This window comes from Phanerochaete carnosa (assembly GCF_000300595.1).
Source record: "Phanerochaete carnosa HHB-10118-sp unplaced genomic scaffold PHACAscaffold_3, whole genome shotgun sequence".
NCBI lineage: Eukaryota > Fungi > Basidiomycota > Agaricomycetes > Polyporales > Phanerochaetaceae > Phanerochaete > Phanerochaete carnosa.
Genome location: NW_006767630.1, coordinates 2,635,518 through 2,653,289, shown reverse-complemented (window position 1 = coordinate 2,653,289; position 17,772 = coordinate 2,635,518). Strand labels below are relative to the sequence as shown.

General features: G+C 54.5%; 5 protein-coding genes across 5 annotated transcripts; 2 read left to right on the top strand and 3 right to left on the bottom strand.

Moving 5' to 3' along the window:
• The first annotated feature begins 205 nt into the window (after window positions 1–205).
• PHACADRAFT_252458 (uncharacterized protein) lies at window positions 206–3,624 on the top strand. Its single transcript, XM_007393522.1, has 3 exons — window positions 206–533; window positions 592–1,678; window positions 1,732–3,624. The coding sequence occupies exons 1-3, from the start codon at window positions 373–375 to the stop codon at window positions 3,490–3,492; spliced, it is 3,009 nt and encodes a 1,002-aa protein (XP_007393584.1). The 5' UTR covers window positions 206–372; the 3' UTR covers window positions 3,493–3,624.
• A 206-nt stretch (window positions 3,625–3,830) lies between these two features.
• Window positions 3,831–5,473, bottom strand: PHACADRAFT_252456 (uncharacterized protein). The gene has a single exon (XM_007393521.1). It carries the CDS (start codon window positions 4,684–4,686, stop codon window positions 4,102–4,104), a length of 585 nt encoding a protein of 194 aa, XP_007393583.1. The 5' UTR covers window positions 4,687–5,473; the 3' UTR covers window positions 3,831–4,101.
• A 139-nt stretch (window positions 5,474–5,612) lies between these two features.
• PHACADRAFT_252455 (uncharacterized protein) lies at window positions 5,613–6,112 on the bottom strand. Its single transcript, XM_007393520.1, has one exon. The coding sequence runs from the start codon at window positions 6,031–6,033 to the stop codon at window positions 5,683–5,685; it is 351 nt and encodes a 116-aa protein (XP_007393582.1). The 5' UTR covers window positions 6,034–6,112; the 3' UTR covers window positions 5,613–5,682.
• A 2-nt stretch (window positions 6,113–6,114) lies between these two features.
• Window positions 6,115–13,007, top strand: PHACADRAFT_171522 (uncharacterized protein). The gene is made up of 31 exons (XM_007393519.1): window positions 6,115–6,874; window positions 6,927–6,978; window positions 7,030–7,095; window positions 7,160–7,525; window positions 7,578–7,622; window positions 7,677–7,985; window positions 8,048–8,054; window positions 8,104–8,156; window positions 8,212–8,407; window positions 8,461–8,527; window positions 8,584–9,076; window positions 9,130–9,285; window positions 9,334–9,450; window positions 9,504–9,570; window positions 9,624–10,034; window positions 10,081–10,204; window positions 10,258–10,338; window positions 10,388–10,490; window positions 10,548–10,590; window positions 10,644–10,679; window positions 10,732–10,797; window positions 10,848–10,931; window positions 10,983–11,142; window positions 11,193–11,241; window positions 11,297–11,649; window positions 11,702–11,782; window positions 11,842–11,905; window positions 11,965–12,239; window positions 12,293–12,378; window positions 12,432–12,493; window positions 12,547–13,007. The coding sequence occupies exons 1-31, from the start codon at window positions 6,705–6,707 to the stop codon at window positions 12,667–12,669; spliced, it is 4,365 nt and encodes a 1,454-aa protein (XP_007393581.1). The 5' UTR covers window positions 6,115–6,704; the 3' UTR covers window positions 12,670–13,007.
• On the bottom strand, window positions 12,920–16,527 carry PHACADRAFT_193382 (uncharacterized protein; the record flags this gene model as incomplete). The annotated part of the gene is made up of 10 exons (XM_007393518.1): window positions 12,920–12,990; window positions 13,050–13,610; window positions 13,668–13,731; window positions 13,784–14,342; window positions 14,396–14,606; window positions 14,658–14,755; window positions 14,811–14,907; window positions 14,963–15,636; window positions 15,690–15,821; window positions 15,884–16,527. The coding sequence occupies 10 exons, from the start codon at window positions 16,525–16,527 to the stop codon at window positions 12,920–12,922; spliced, it is 3,111 nt and encodes a 1,036-aa protein (XP_007393580.1).
• Between the last annotated feature and the right edge of the window lie 1,245 nt (window positions 16,528–17,772).

Genomic DNA, 17,772 nt, shown 5'->3' with positions numbered 1-17,772 from the left:
CCATTGTCTGACTCAGAAGCTTCGTGTCCGACAAGAGACAAGAGCGGGGTCATTAATATTGTGCACGGGAGCCAAATACGGCCAAACAACAGCCGTGCACAGGCCACGCGCATGAAGAGAGCTGATTGCCATCACACACGCACCAACGCCCAAGCTTTCTCTGAACCACCAGCTTCAGCACACGAGCTTTTCGCGAGGCACACGCCTCCCCAATCTCATCTCTGCACAACTTTGCATGATAACTTTGCGCTCTGATAAGCACTCGCATCATATCCGAACCACAGACGCGTCGCACCACAACCACACCTGTGCAACGTTTTCGCTCGTCCGCACGGAGTCGACACAATCTGGCCTGGCAGCAACGAGGAGTACATGTCCTTCGCGAGCACACCCCTAGGTCAAGGTAGACGGCTGGATCACAACACTTTCCTGGGAAAGGGCGGGCCTCAAATACGTGAGGCTGCCAACGGACTTAGGGCACATCCGCTACAGCGTCAGATATATCATAAACCCCCTGCTTCTTACGCTCACGGGTACGTCTCCTATTCTTCATGTCTTATGCGCATATCTCTATATCTCGACCCACATCAGGGCACCTTCGCAGAGCACGCGCTCGCCTCCGAAGCCCGTTAGTTCCGCAACCGCCCCTGCACCAGCATACGTAGAGGAGAAGGAGCAGGAAGAGCAGGAGAACGATCCGGTCAGCGATTCCGAGCAACCAGCACTCGTTCGGTTCGCACGCTTGAAGGAACGTGAGCAAGAACAGCAGAGCAACCCAAACGGACGCGTCCTCGGACCACGCGTCATTAACACGCCGCCAAATCCCGAATACTGGACAGTGAAAGACACGTCCGTGAACATCGCGAGCGCGTTTCACCGAGCAGCGGGCGGCACCATCATCCCCGCACACGACTCCAGCCTCCGCAGCAACACCTCGAGTAGCTTCAACAACTCCTCCCTCAACATGAACACCGCGAATAATTCCTGGGCCTCGGGTGCGCAGCAGAAGCCGAACCTCCCCAGGAGTACTTCCGTCGAATATGAGAAAGAAACGCATTCCATTGTCATGAACCGCAGGCTAGGCGCGCCTCCCGGTCGAGGCACTCGCCCCGCCAGACCACCTCCTTCTCCTTCCACACGACTCATGCCGAGCTCGGATGCTGAGCAGGAGGCACCACAGCCCTTGCAACGTGGCATGAGTCCGTTTGAACATATTGTGGAAGCGACACGGCGGCTAGCTCCTGCTACATTCCTCATGCGCCGACAGTCCGAAGAACCAGAAACGCGTGCTCCGCCTACGAAGGGTCCCCAGGACAAGTCCTCAAGCTATGACTACTCAGCGGAAGAACGCGAATTCAACAGTTTATCACACGATCAACCGAACGGTCAGCGCAACGCAGGACATAAACGGAACCGGATATCTGTAGACAACAAGGCGTATCTACCCACCCAGTCGGATTTGGAGGACTCGGATGGGGACTTCGAGGAGGACGGAAAGAAGACGAGGAAAAGGAGGAATGCAAAGAAACACGGGACTACTGGCGGCCCTCTGACATCGCTGCCAATCACTAGCTATGACAAGCGGAAGAAGAAGCGGCGAGGTATGAAGAGCAATGGGATGGACGACGACGAGAGCAGTGAGGAGGAAGGACAGTCGAACGAACAGGTCAAAGATCAAGTGAGTGTGCTCGATATATGCGCTGTACCATGTGCTCACCGAAATTACTGAAGCAATCTATACCAGTACTGCCGTCTCGACATTCAATACCACCTGCAGAGATAGGAAACAACACCAGCTTCTTTGATGCTATGAACGTCGAGGCTGGATTGGAACGTAGTCTTGAATCGATCCTCGAGGAAGACGAGACTGCAGCCGACGATAGTGTGGAAGTCTTGTCCCAACAGACGTACGGCCCCGGTGCCATACTAGGACGTGGTGTTCACCTTATCTTCACCACCGTCTCTCTCATCACATCCGCAATATGGTCTATCTTTGCATACACACCACTCCTCATAGGACGGGTCCTCGGCTCCTTGTTTGATCTTGTCGTACTCCAACCAGCGCAATGGATAACCGGCGCTGACCTAAGACCGCTCATCAAATTAGGCAAATACGCGACCATTGCCCTCAGTCTATATGTTGCCTGGTATGCGCTCAACTCAGGTCTCCTTGAGTTACCTTCGCTCCCTTCGCCATCCCCGGTTTATCGTCCTCCAAGCGATATACCTCCAGCCGACATCTCGGAGTTGTCTTCGCGGCTCATCCGTATCGAGAGCGCCTTGGCCAGCCTTTCCGTCGACACCATCCGTCTTCGGGAGGATGCGCGCACGCATGGGAGCCAGTTAGGCGCCCTTGAGAACCAGATCCTCAGGGAGAGTAATCGTGTACTGGAAGCAGAATCGAAGTTCTCATCGACGACTCAAGGTCTCCAGGCAATCAGGCAGGAGGTTCAGATGCTGCACGCGGAGTTAGAGGCCCAGAAGAAGCAGCAGGGCGAGCATCGATCTGAGCACAACACAGATGAAGACGCACGCGCTCGACTTCGCGAGCTAGAGGCGCGGGTCGGCACGGTCGAGGGCGGTGTGAAGGAGGCGCTGGAGCTCGGCAAGCACTCGACGCCCGATTCACCTTCAGGCAACGTCATTAGCTGGTGGAACAAGCTAGCTTCTGGCAAGACGTCGTCTTTGACCATCAAGTCCTCGGATGGCAAGGACGTCACTGGCCTTATCTCTCAGCTTGTCGACTCTGCCGTGTCTAAAATGTCGAAAGACACTCTTGCGCGACCCGACTACGCTCTGTACTCCAGTGGAGCGAGTATTATCCCATCACTTACCAGCGACACGTTCGAGATGAAGCCGCAGGGTCTGGCAAGTTCCTTGCTGGGCATGGTCACCGGCAACGGTTACGCTGTCGGTCGTCCTCCCGTTACCGCGCTTCACCATGAGACACACAATGGACACTGCTGGCCGTTCTCCGGTACCCAGGGACAGCTTGGTGTCATGCTCGCCACGCCAGTACACATCACGGACGTCACCATCGACCACGTTGCGAAGGAAGTCGCCACAGACATGCGCTCGGCGCCAAGGCACATAGAGCTATGGGGGCTCGTCGAGGGCGGTGAGAATGTTGCGAAGTACGAGGTATTAGAAGCCCAGCGTGCGACTGAGAGGGAAGCGGCACGCGCCGCGGCGGAGCTCGCGGGCGAGGAGTATGTCGAACCTAAGGACAGCTACCCTGAGACGCTCCCTCGCTCGGTGCCATACATGAAGATCGCCGACTTCGCGTACAACATTTATGCGCCTCATCATGTCCAAACGTTCGCTGTACCACAGGAGATTCAGGACCTCGGCATAGATTTTGGCGTCGTCGTTTTGATGGTCAAGAGCAACTGGGGCCGTGAAGACTTCACCTGCCTGTACCGCTTCCGGATACACGGGGAGCGGCTGGGCGGCATGCCTGAGCCTCTACCTGATGACGCCGCCGCCGAGTAGGTCTGTCAAACCGCTGAGTCAGATACCCGGATACCCCCCTCCCTCCCTTCACGGCTACCTCACGATCAAACATCGTCTATCTCTAGGTAATGCGAACAAGATTTTTATATGTCTTTATTAGTTGCCACGGATGCCCGGTGATGATAATGTCAGATGTCTCGCCCTCTGCTGTGTTTGTCCACTGTGCATGTCGTACTCTTCATCTTTGCTTTCCAATTGCAGGTCTGCCTTCCGTATCATTGTAGTATGTAGTGTTCGATGCAATTAACTTCGTCTGTGCAAGTCGCAAGAGGAACGAGGAAGGTGTGGCGGCAGCGATAGTATACGTACAAGGTATTTCTCTGTTCGTATTTGTGGTCGCCTTTGTCTCCATCTCAGTCTTTAGACCAGGGGTCGTTAATTTTCTTCTTTTTCAGAGCTGTTATGTTGGACGGAAGAAACTAGGCGGCGACCGCTATACGTTCCCAGTCAATTACATAGAGTTCCAAAGATATAGCAGAAAGGGACAGGTATATGTCAGAAAGTGGTATGATTGACCGTCGCTTCATGTTGATGGGCCCGATGCAGCCAGCGATCTCACAAGCGACGTACTGTATCTCATGCATTCAGCTAATGCCTGGACCACGCCCCCGGCATCTCGGCGGCGTTCCCGTTCGTACGACTGCTTAACGCGGTCTCTTCCCTAACCGCATCAACACCATCCAGGTTCAGCTCCAGGTCTAGCCTCCTCGCCAGTTCCAGATCGCGCTCCTCCTGTTCGCGGGCCTGCCTTTTGCGCTCTTCCTCCTCGAGCTCCAGCGTACGAGCGACCAGCCTGTCGCGCTCCTCCGCGCTCTGATACTTGCCCTGGCTGCCGCTCTGGCTCCTGTGCTTGTGGTGCCCGTTCTGCTGAGCCGGCGTGGGCGAGACGTGACCATGTGGGTGCGCAGGTGTCGGCGTGTGCACACCCTCCGGTTCGTCAGGCAGCGGCAGCGGCTTTGAATACCGCGGGTTGTTCAGGCTGGCGGGAAGATCCAGGTCGGGGTCCCGCGGCGGAGGCGCATAGTTGTACGGGTAAGGGCGCGGAGTGGGGCCGAGACTGTACGGAGGATAGTAGCCGTTGGTGGGCGGTGACGCGACAGGCGTGATGCTGGGTGTCGGGAAAGCGAACGCTGGGGCGTGTCCTGGGTCGGCGGTGTATGTGCTTGGTTGCATATGGGGATAGCTTGAGGGTGGCGGCGCCTGCCATTGCACTTGAGGTGAGGCAAGTCCTGGGGTGGGGTTGGGTTGAGGCGGAAGCGCAGGTATAGGCCTCTGCTCGTAAGTGGGGCTCTGTACTGCAGGTTGATAGTGTGGAAGCACCGGCGACAGCACATGTGGTGGTCTGGGATTATATGCTGGGTATTCTTGCGAAGAGGAATGGGTTCGCTGGTGGACAGTAGGTGTAGGTGATGGGGCTGGCCGGGATCTGGAGTCATATGCGGGATATACATGCGGAGAAGTATGAACCGGTTGGTGCGGGGCATGGTTGTAAACCGGCTCCTGCGTCGGAGATGTAACCCTCTGTGGCTGGGGAGTCGGGATAGATCCCGGCACATATCCTAGGGCACCAGCCGGTAGTACGGGTATTTGGGCTTCGGGTATGTAAGAAGACTTCTGAGACGGCGGCGACCTATGGGGCACCGGAGATGCACCTCCACCGGGTCGCAGAGAACTGGGAGGGGGGAGGGAGCTTTGGTGCGAGGGTGCCGAAAATGAGTAAGAACCAGGAAGTGGTAACGATCCATCGTGCGAACCACCAGTAGATGATCGTGGTCCATGTTGTGGCGACGGTACTTTCCCCCCTCCTGGACGTAAAATTGCTGGTAAGTCTCCAGAATTCGGTTCATCCGATGCTGGTTCTTCGGGTAAAGATGGTAATACAGCATTCTTTCCTCGGGGCGACAGACGCTGGGCAGCAGCTGACTGCGGTCGAAGACGTGAAGTGTCCGCAGTCGACGCGGGCCGATGACCAGCTGTCTTTGAAGGTAATGATGGAGTCGTAGCTGGCGATGATAGTTGCGGGGGCCGTGCAAGCCTGTCCGCTGGGAGCATCTTTGATGGACGGCGACTGAGCGCAGGAGGAGGGCTCGCTGCATAGAAAGTCATCTCGAGATACAGATCACCACGCTGAACATTATTGACGCTCAACGGCACCCAATCTGTGCAATGTCAGCGCACAGGCATGGCTATGAGGAGGACGAGCTCACCATCGAACTCTCCGGTACGCAGAGTCTCTGAAATATCGAGCTCCCCTTTGCCCACAACGTCGTCGGTGCGTGACTCCTTGGACCAGCAGGAGACCTCCATCACTATGGGCTTCTTTCCCTGGTCAACAACGGAAAAGCGAAGCTCCTCGTCCCATACTGGATGCTGCCCTCCCTTGATATCCGTCTGGGTTTTCTTTGTGGTTCCTTGCAGTGTCACCTGAGCGAAGACGTCTTGCTTGTAGAACGAGTGCTTGTCCGGAAGGTTGCGCGCCTTAAGCACGACAACGACGAGGGTTCCCAGTTCGCTGCCCATTGCTGTTCGTAGGCTGTTGAGTTATACAGCTAACCGCTAGATATAGTGCAGAAAGTGCCAGTGAGCGAATGACGTCTCCGCAGGACGATGGGAGCCTTACGATGCACAGATGGAATCTAGAGCTCCTATCAAACGTGGACCACGCGGTCTGCAGGGTTTGGTCTCGGTATATTTGGTTTCCGTTATCGCCAATCTTCAGCAGGAATGTCGCAGAGAGTGTCGTGGTCGCTGCGAGAGTCGACGAGCGGAAGGTTGAAATACTAGTACTGGCGTACTGTACTGGATTCAGGCACTGCCAAGGCACCGCAAAGATACATCTGAGATCGATGGGGCGCATCAATTGATCTCGATTAAAGTTGGGAGACGCGAAGTCGGGTTCAAGAGGCCGTCTCGACGTCGTCCTCGTCCTTCAGGCCATCGTCTCGGACAATGGCGAGTAGCTCTTAATTCATGAATAAGCTGCAGGGTGATTGTGGGGATGAAACTCAACAGCCACCGTGAGCTGGCCGAAGCACAATCTACGGCTCCCGCGCGTAATGGGGTGTGTGTCTTCGGCGCGGTGACGCTTGATTTTTTCCTATTTCTCGACCCCCGCGCCGCCTGATAGAGGTTGACGACCCACTACGACCCCGCACATCTCTCGTGTGGTTGAGTTCCCTCTGGCATCCACCATGTCCAAGGACGAGATGAACGACAAGGCTAGTGAAAAGGACACGGAGTCCGTCGAGACAAAGGAGGTTCAGGACGCCACCCCCAAGGTCCAGGCGCGCGAGGGTCCCAAAATTGTCTTGGACGCAGGTGAACAGCATCTGCGCGTTAGACAGCGTTGGTGGCAGATCTGGTGGGTTTATACACAATGTCTATTCCGCTGCTTGTTCTCATGTATTCTGCAGGTTGCCGAAGGACCCGCCACCGCCGCCCCCCACATCTTTCGAGGATACACCGGTATGCCAGCGTGGATGGTTACAAGTAATTCTTCTCATGCAGCCACTGTAGATCACGCCGCTCGCTACAGCGTCCCTGCTGTCTATGCTCACGTACACATGGATCACACCAATTATGGCAGGCGACCAATTTCCTCGTCCGCTACGCATGCATGATTGACCTTTCTTCCTGAAAATTATAGACTTTGGGTTACCAGCGTACGCTTCAAGCAACAGACCCATGGAAGCTGGATGAAACCAGGCAAAGCGGTCCCCTCAGTGTCAAGCTCGACGCGGCTTGGGACAAGCGAGTCAAGGATGCCAAGGACTGGAACGACCGGCTTGACGCCGGAGAGATACGCCCCTCTTGGTACTTGCGCATCAGCTGGTTTTTTATTGCTCTGTTATTTTGGAGGCATGGTCCGTGGAAGCCTGGCTCAAAATACGGCCAGCGCAGAGTAGCGCTTGAGCATCACTGGCGCACTGTCAGTGGGCGTAAGGAACCGAGCCTTGCGTGGGCCCTGAATGACACCTTGGGTTTTTCCTTCTGGCTCGGAGGCTGCTTCAAGGTACGTTCTTTTTGCCTCCCCTATTTGTTACGTTCATAAATGCGATGATTAGGTTCTCGGAGACACTTCTCAGTTAATGGGACCGATTATCGTGAAGGTGAATGATCGTGTACACCATTACTCTATCTCAGGTTCTTACCGAATAATTTAGAACATCATCAATTTCGCCAAAGCACGTTCAGCTGCGAGGGGAGATGACGAACCTGTCCCGAGCATAGGTCGAGGCGTAGGCATGGCCATCGGCCTGTTCTGCTTGACTGTGACTGCCAGTGTATCTCAACATCAATTCTTCTGGAGATCGATGTCTACAGGCTTACTCGCACGTGCTGCACTCATCGCGTCCATCTACAAGCGTGGCGTTAATCTCACGGGGAAGGCACGCACTAACTTCCCGAATTCAGCTCTTGTCAACCACATCTCGACCGACGTGAGCCGTGTCGATGCGTGTGCACAGTGGTTTGTGAGTAAACTTCTTTGTTCGTGCTTCAGAATTGTTCTATGTGTACTTATCTTCGTCTCTAGCATGCCGGTATGATGACCTGTCATCTCTGGCTCAAGCACGTACTGACGTACTCTAGCCTGGACCGCGCCCATTCAGATTACGATCTGTCTTATCATTTTGCTCACTGAGGTCAGTCTGTCATTAGAAGCTTACTTCGCTTGTGTTGACTGTACGAGTATTGCAGCTTGGCCCATCTGCCCTGGTCGGCTTCTCCCTCTTCATCCTCATGATCCCGTTGCAACAGTATATTATGACGATGCAGATGAAGGTCCGAAAGAAGGCGAACATCTGGACAGATCAAAGGGCGAGGACAATTCTCGAGGTCTTGGCCGCGATGAGAGTTGTGAAATACTTTTCGTACGAAGTGCCTTTCCTCAAGAGTGAGTGGCTGTTAGTGCCCACTCGTATTTATATCCAATCTGGCTGTCCACAGAGATTTCTGAGATGCGTAAGCATGAGCTCAAGGGTATCAAGGCCATCCAGATCTCTCGATCCGGCAAGTACGTACGAGGATCCAGCCGTTTGCAGAACTTCGAAGCACTGACAGACACACCAGCATCGCTTTGGCGTTCTCTATCCCAGTACTTGCCGCAACGCTGTCGTTCGTCACCTATACCGGGACCGCACATGATTTCAACGTCGCCATCATCTTCTCGTCATTCTCGCTCTTCCAGCTGTTGCGCCAGCCACTCATGTTCTTGCCTCGCGCTTTATCCGCCACAACCGACGCTCAGAATGCGCTGGCCCGTCTGAAGAAGCTTTTCGAGTCCCCACTCATGGACCATGCTCCTTTTGAGGTTGATCTGTCTCAAAAGCTGGCTTTGGAAGTGCGCGACGCGACTTTTGAGTGGGAAGAAAGTCTGGCAGCAAAGGAGGCCAAGGAGGAACAAGCGAAAGCAAAGGGAAAGAAGAGCAAAAGTACCGTTGTCACAAAGGTACCTGGCCCTAAGAAAGCGGGCGACTCGCAGCCATTCCAGGTCTGCAACGTCACCCTGCTCGTTCCTCGCGGTTCGCTTGTGGCCATAGTCGGCGCGGTGGGTAGCGGCAAGGTATGTGGTTTCTCCCACGCGTCTACAGGAATATCTGAAGAGATTACATCTAGTCGAGTCTACTCCAGGGCCTCATTGGCGAGATGCGCAAAGTTAATGGACGTGTTTCGTTTGGCGGCCCAGTTGCATACTGCGCACAGACCGCATGGATCCAAAATGCAACGCTGAGAGAGAACGTTCTTTTCGGTCTACCTTTTGACGAAGACAAGGTATGAACATCATCTCACCTCAGAGTCAACGCTTATCGTAGCCAATAGTACTGGAAGGCGGTGGAAGATGCGTCTTTGCTTCCTGATCTGCAGGTCCTCGCGGATGGCGACTTGACGGAAATCGGAGAGAAGGGTATTAACCTTAGCGGTGGCCAAAAGCAGCGAGTTAGTCACTATTCGTAACTGCTGCTTTTGTGATGTTGTTCACAGCCTGCCAGGTCAATATCGCTCGCGCTTTGTACCACGATGCGGACACAGTCATTTTCGACGACCCTCTGTCTGCCGGTAAGCATGAAATTTTTTCTTGGGTTGTCGACTACTAAATCAGCGATGCTTAGTCGACGCCCATGTTGGCCGCGCTCTATTTAACGACGCAATTCTCGGTGCTCTTCGCAACCGTGGCAAGACGGTCATCCTCGTCACTCATGCTCTCCATTTCCTCTCTCAATGCGACTATATTTACACCATCGACAACGGGAATATTGCGGCTCAGGGTAAATACAACGATCTCGTCGAACATAACGACACCTTCGCCAAACTCATGAAGGAGTTCGGTGGAGAAGACAAGCGCGAAGAAGGGGTCGAAGAGGAAGAAGCCGCCATGACTCAAGCTCCGCGATCCAACATCGGCATTGAGGAGGCTAAGCTGAAAAGTGAGGCCGTCGAACGGGTAGGCGCGGGAAGTGGGAAGCTGGAAGGTCGCCTCATCGTCGCGGAGAAGCGTACGACAGGCTCCGTCAGCTGGAAAGGTGAGCGTTATCCGTCTCGCGGTGGCAAGGCTGACAGTAGCTGCAGTTTATGGTGCTTACTTTCAAGCTGGCCGCTGGCCGCTCACCGTTCCGCTCATTATCATCTTCATGGTTATAATGCAAGCCTGCTCGGTTTTTGGTTCGTATACGCTGGTTTGGTGGGAGGGAAAGTATGTAGTCGTCCCACTCGCTTATGAAGCCTTTCGTCACTGACGGGTCTAAGCACTTGGAACCGCCCAAATTCATTCTATCAGATTCTGTACGCCTGCTTGGGCATCGGACAGTCGGCGTTCACATTCTTCCTGTACGTCTTATTGTTTGCTTTGTTTCGCGCATGCTAACGAAGGATGTAGTGGTATTGCTATGGATGAGATGGGAGCCTCCGTCTCGAAGAATTTGCATAGGAGCGCGATCAAGAACATATTCTATGCACCAATGACATTCTTTGACACAACAGCAAGTGCACATTCCGTTGGTATAATGAGCCCGATGACTTACTTTCCGCGACATTAGCCTCTCGGACGCATTCTCAGCATCTTCGGAAAGGATATTGACAGTATGATTTCCTCCTTCAATAGCTCAACACGCATTAGCTAACGTCCCTCGCAGGTGTCGATAACCAGCTGCCTATCTCTATGCGACTCTGTACGTTTCGCATATTTTTATCATTTTGGAGGAGATGCTTACCTCGAAACAGTCATTCTCACCGTCTCCAACGTTGTTGGGTCTGTCATTATTATTACCGTCTTGGAGCACTATTTCAGTAAGCACTACAGTTCTATATTCAACAAGTGTGCTTATAAATATATCTAGTTATCGCTGCGGTGTTTATCGCAATCGGCTACTCGTATCTTTCGGCCTTCTATCGCGAGAGCGCTCGAGAGCTGAAACGTATAGGCGCGTTAGTTGCCTTCGAGCCTGTACGAATCTCTGATCACAACTGTACAGATGCAATGCTTCGCTCTTTCCTTTATTCTCACTTCGCCGAATCGTTATCTGGCCTCCCCACCATCCGTAGCTACGGCGAGATTTCGCGTTTCGTGCACGATAACGAGTATTACACCGACCTAGAAGATCGAGCCGCGTTCCTGACAGTCACAAATCAAAGGCAAATCTCATTATTGTAGCTTGCGAAAATTTCGCTGACGACTGCCTTAGGTGGCTTGCTATCCGTTTGGACTTCCTTGGCGCCTTGATGTCCTTCGTCGTACGTTCAACTCTATGACGCGTCTTCTGCCCGGCTCTCTGACCGACTTGGACAGGTCGCAATGCTCGCTGTCGCCGCAGTCTCCGGCATCAACTCCGCGCAAATTGGTCTCGTCCTTACGTATACGACCAGTCTTACCCAGCAAGGCTCGGTGGTTACGCGTACATCGGCCGAAGTGGAGAACTACATGGCCGCTGTGGAAACCCTAACCCACTACAGTCATGGCAACTATGTGGAACCGGAGGCCCCGCACGAAGTCCCTGAGAAGAAACCTCCCGCCGACTGGCCTCAGCAGGGGGCGATCAAGTTCAACAATATCGTCATGCGTTACCGACCGGGCCTACCTTATGTGCTCAAAGGTCTTACATTCAATATACGGGGTGGAGAGAAGATCGGTGTGGTTGGGAGGTAGGTTAACATGCTTTGAAAGATCCAGAACTCGATCGCTGAGCTCTCATAGGACGGGCGCTGGGAAGAGTTCGCTCATGTTGGCTCTGTTCCGTATCGTTGAGCTGGCAGGTGGTTCCATCACCGTTGACGAGTACGCAACTTTGCGCTAAATGCTAAGTTCATGAACGTTGACGAGACGTGGCCGTGCAGTATCGACATCTCGGGGATTGGTCTCGCAGATCTGCGCACCAAGATCGCCATTATTCCTCAAGATGTAAGTGAACAGCGCTCCATCCTTGCATACGTTGTTGTTACTCACTTCGTCCATCTCAGCCTCTCCTCTTTAGTGGGACAATCCGGAGCAATCTGGATCCTTTCGATCTGTATGACGATGCACGACTTTGGGACGCTTTGCGACGATCGTATTTGATTGAACCAACGACTTCTGACAAAACATCTGACGAGAAAGAGACGACCAAAACACGCTACAATCTCGACACGCTCATCGAAAGCGAAGGCGCTAATCTCAGCGTCGGCGAGCGCAGCCTCCTGAGTCTGGCTCGCGCCCTGGTGAAGGACAGCAAGGTCGTCGTTTTGGACGAGGCCACGTACGCCTTCAGTATCTGTGCAGCAGGTGGACTCTCGCTAACTGCACATACAGTGCCTCCGTTGATCTTGAGACCGACGCAAAGATTCAACAGACCATTCAGACGCAGTTCAAGGACAAGACCCTGCTGTGTATTGCCCGTACGTGACCGGTGATCCGCGACCGTGGTTGGTGCCTGACAATCCCCCTGTAGATCGCCTTCGCACTATCATCTCTTACGATCGCATCCTTGTGATGGACGCAGGAATGGTCGCCGTAAGTTCTCAGCCATATACTTTCTGTCACCTCGGCTGACCTTGGCGTCCCAGGAATTCGACACTCCGCTGAATCTGTTCCTCAAGGATGGCAGCATCTTCCGTGGCATGTGTGAACGGAGCAACATCTCCTTAGACGAGATCGAAAAGGCTGCGTTGCAGATGGAAGACTCTTAGACGTTAGACGTTAAACGGATTTAAATTTCAGGTGTTTCACTGTATTAGATATAGTACACTGTCTCGTAGATCTCTATATGGAATATAGCTAGTGCAACAATAGCCCGTACTTTTGCTACGAATGAACCCTAGACACGGGACGGAGAAAGAGTAGAGCTAAACATCATGCCTAGGTCAGATAGAGGTGTTTCACATCAAAAACAGATATGCAGAACCGTTAGTCATGTTTAAGGTGCGTTCTTGAATGCGTTCAAGAACTGGAGATATTAGAGAAGAAGCCTAGTTGGAAGTCATTTTGTTGCGAACCCATCCAGGCGAAGCCTAAAAATGATATCCGTCAGTCGCCGTTACGTGCGATAGTCTCACAAGGCATAGCTTACCAGGAACACCCAGCATCGACGAATCAGCCATAGACGGCAAGAGCTCGTTGAACGGCAGAGGGGGGGCAAAGAACGGAGAAGAGTCCATCGCCATAATGTCCGGCTCGTGTGTGAGTGGCGAGGGCAGATAGGAATCCAGGAGCCCAGGGGACCGTACCTCTGGCTCGGGAGACAGCGATGGTCTAGCGCTGGGAGGGTTGGACGAGGATTGCCTGGAGTACAGGCTCCCGTCGTGTAGCTCGATCTTCTGCACCATCGGCGATTCGGACTTAGCCTTGAGCTGCTTCCTATGCGGGCCCGGGGAACGGTCGAGCCGCGCGGCGGCTTTGTCTAGCAGACCCTTCAGAAAACGCGAATAGAGCTTCGGGCTGTGTTGGTCGTCAATGGCAACCTCAGGAGAACCGAGAAGGTCGATGATCTGCTGAACGCGATCGCGAATCTGTTGGCGCTGGTTACGATCGAGGTAGGAAGCATAACGGGGCTGAAGGAGCTTGATGAGGAAGGCGCAGGCGAACGTCACGAAGACACTTTGCGCCTCGGGGCCATGGCGAAGGAAGATCTCTGTGGTAAGCAATGAGCAATCTTCATTCACTTGTGCCAAAGACTCGTTGCACATACTTTGCTCTGGGACAGCAATCTCGTCGAGTATAGATGCTAAGACATCCATGGCGGCGCGTAGACACTAGTATTTGGGTAAGCGAAAGAAGATTCTTCGATGGAAGAAACGTATGTACCCTATTAAGCAGGTCCACATCACGGCCGAGGTTGCTCTTGCCAAATGCATACTGGAAGCCCCACGACAAGACCGTCGTGCGAGCATAACTGTATGCCAGCCGAAGCAGCCCAGTACGGAACTTGCACTGCGGGTCGTTCGGGTCCGTATGCTCACGGACACGCTTGATCCACACGCTCCACGTCTGCGCAAGCTCGTCGTCAAACTTGCTCGCAATATCCGCGATGTCGAGATTTTTGTTGAAGCCCGTCGGGCTGTTCTTATCGCTGTTCACCATGTTGCGGAAGCGACCCATGATGGTGAGATCCGCGTTGTAGCAGGCGAGGTGGATGTCAAAGCCAGGCATGTTGTACGGCGAACTGTCACACCACTCGCCCGAACGATTCGCGACATAATCGTCGTTGTTGATGATCGGTGCCTTGCCGTACTGTGAGCTCGTCGAGCGATCCAGGTTGAAGCAGTTGAGCCACACGCGCGTACGGTTCAACATGGCGCGAGCGTGCATCTCATCGCGCGGTTTTGCGGTGATCGGGTGGTGCAAATTCAAGTCTGTTGCTATCCTGCAGAATGCTGTCACCTCCTGAGAACCGAGAAGCGCGTAGTGTGTACATACCGTATAGCGACACCCAGATAGATCCAGCTGCGGTCATCCTCCCACTTCCTTGAAGGGACAGGATACAGCGCAAGAAGGATATAGGCGTGCACGACATCCACGGACTTCTGCCCTCCGATGAGTGCGGTACCCGCCGCGAGCCGGGCGTAATGCATTGCCTTCTGGTAGAGCCCAGGCTTCTCGGTATAGAACCTTGATGCAATACCGCAGACTAATGGACTCAGCACAGGCCGTCAAAGAAATAGCTCATCAATCTACTCACTGACGGTGAACAGGAAATGGCTGTGCACGACGAGATATTCCATCGTGTAAATGACAGGGTCCAGCAGGCTGACAGACAGGTTCATGTAGTCCCAGTATCTGGAAAGCCACCAGCTAGTCAGTGACATGTAACGCAATCAGAGCATATACCCACATCTTGATCAGCTTCTCTGCCTCCTCGATCGTGATCAGACCGCTACGGAGGATGTGAGGCACGTCGTTCTGAGCCGGTGCTTTCTCCGGAGCAGAACCTGAGGAGTATACAGCTGAGCACTGTGCATCACGAAGAGGACGCAGACAACTCACTGGCACGGAAGAAGTCGGGGTTTGCAAGACCGACTTCCTCTTCCTCATCGTCCTCGCCCCCCATGCTGCTCTTCGATTTAATCCTTCTCAGTCCCGGGCTGTTCCGCAGGCTCATCTTCGCCATCAGCCCAAACGGCGCTGCCGGGCTGGGAATCGTCGCGATCGTTGCGAGCCGCTCCTTTCTGGGGGCGGTATCAGAGTTGTCCGACAAGCGGCGGGCCGCGCTCATGCGGTCCTCCTCGCCGCTGACGTCCTCGTCGGCCTCCTCGACCGTCACCGCATACTCCTCGTCGTCGTCCTGCTGCTCGTTCTCCGGATCGCTGCCCTCCTCTTCCGCCACAAGGTCGCCGCGCTTGACACTGGGGCCGCCCATGTTGATGTACCCGTCGAACGCCTGGATGGACTCGCGCGCCTTGGCGATCCAGTCCTGCACGTCCGCGTTCGTGCGCACCGAGGCCTGCGAGGACGCCCCGTCGTCGAGCTCGGGCGACATGAGCCGCGAGTCGGACATGGAGATGAACGAGAAATCCGTCGTCGACGTGGGCGACGGCGCACTCGACACGGAGGTGGCCTGCGCCATCCGCATCCGCTTGTTCGCCTCCTCGAGCTCGGACATAAGCGTCTTGATCTTCTCTGCCTGTTCACGAATCTGGTTCAATAGCAGCTCGCGCTTCCTGTAGAGATCTGTCAGAGCAGGGCGGGCGGACTAGGTGCAGCTGAGACGTACGGAGGAGGCTGGCGCTTTTTGCGGCCAGGGATCGTGCACTCGCCGCCGCTGCGGTAGCATCGCTTGCAGGTGTCGGGATCCTCCAGCGATGGTTCACATTTGACCTTCAAACCCTTGCAGCGCGTGCATGCTCTAGAACGCGAACCCAGGGTAAGATGCTGAAATAGCGCGAGTCGTGCAACAGAGAAGCTCACGGTCGCTTATTTGCGGCATCAGCCTTGCCCGGACCACCCTCCTTCTCCTCTTGAATAAGCTCGTCGTAGTCGTTCGGCCGCAGCCTCTTCTCAGCTCTGGCACTGACATCGATCTGCCCATGGTGATACGGTGGATGGAAGGATGAGGAGAACGGAGCAGGTGGAGAGTTGTAAGACCCGCCATGCGATGAGCCGGCCCCGACGTATGGGCTTTGTGTCTGTGTAGAGTTGTACTGCCCATAAATAGACCCATCCTGCTGGAAGCCCAGATTGGGTGAGCCTGCAAACATATGGGCCTGGCCTGGGAACTGTTGGTGTTGGTGTTGCGGCTGCTGCTGGGCGGCGCCGGGGGAGCCGCGGGGCTGGAAGAACGCTTGGGTACCGTCCATAGTGGACGCATGAGGCGGTTGTACGGTGAAGTTAAAGCCCTGTTGTCCATTCGGCGCGAATGATGAGTCGAACTGCTGGAAGGCTCCGTTGTGGCTCGACGACGACATCTGGCGATGAGCTGCGGAGCCATTCACACCATTCTGAGAGAGCGGGAAAGCGTTGGGATCCAGAGGGCCGTACTCCCCGAGTTCGAGTTGCGGAGGGACTTGCTGGTCGTTCCAGACGGCGTCCATGTCGAAGGGCGATGTAGACATGGGTGACAATCCTTGATTCTACGGATCCCATATAAGCTGACTGACGTGCATGGGAATACGCCATGTGGGCTTGCCTTAATTGCGGAGCTATGTCCGGCAGGAGAATAAGATGAGGTTTGCACCGGTTCAGGCGTTCTGGAGAGACGTCTTTATGCACAGGAACCTTGTCGCGGTACACAGAGGCTGTGATAAGGGTCGATTGGCAGCTGAAAGGACGGGGACTCTGTGCGCTTGTGGACGGGCGCGAGAGCCAAATAGAGCGAGGGAAGGACGATCAAAAGACCGGAAAGCTGTGCAAAAATCAATGAAAATGCTGTAAAGGCAGGTGTCTACTGCCTAGGGTAACCTTTGTGGCCACGCAGAGGGAATATTGAGAAGCAGAGGCTCGTCGTTGCGTTCGACCAAGCTTCTGGGGGCGAGAGATGCACTCGCGAGCCCCTTATGTACACGAGAGACCCACGGCAACTTACAGATACGCACAGTCCTCTGTTCGCGGCATGGCGACCAATGTCTTCGGTCAGATGAGGACGCGGCCAAAGCGGTGCGACCCCTGTGCAGGCGCTACTCATCTTCTCTCTCCTCGCGCCCAACCTGTGCCCTAAGTACAGGTCACTTTCCACCATGGGCATTCCACTCTCACTCCTTACGTTTACCACTTTGAGGCGATGCACTCTCCCCCAGCAGCCTCCGCCACCCTTGCATTCCGTTTCCCGGCCCACGGGAACGTGTGATTCATATGCAGATCACCAAAATTCCTGCAGCTCTGATACCGTATGCCTCAGGTCAGTTGCGCAGCTCCTGCAAGCTGCCACTGGTTTGTCCCAAGATTCACGCGCGCGTCTTCAAGAATCAAGAATTAGGGCTTGGACGGGCTTGGTGGGCTTCTTCCAGCGTTCCGCTAGTCGTCGGCGCCGCTAGTTGGTCCCACCACGAACTGGCTGAGGATGTGACACGACCGCATGGTCGACTTAACGTGCGCCTAAGCGCGTCTTACATGCCGATGTTTGATGCCGTACTCGACGGATAATTCCGACTTGTCGCGCAACGTCTTGGAAGCTGGGGCCTACTTGCGTTCGTCGTTTCATGCGCTTGAGTTTGCGCTCATGCTTACGCTCTGGAACGTACGACAGAGACGTCGTCTTACAGCATTGAGACAAGCCCGGAGCTTCCTCCCGCGACACATCTGACAGTGACTAGAGATGAACCTAATGCTTGTCTAAGGGTGATGATACTCGACAACCAATG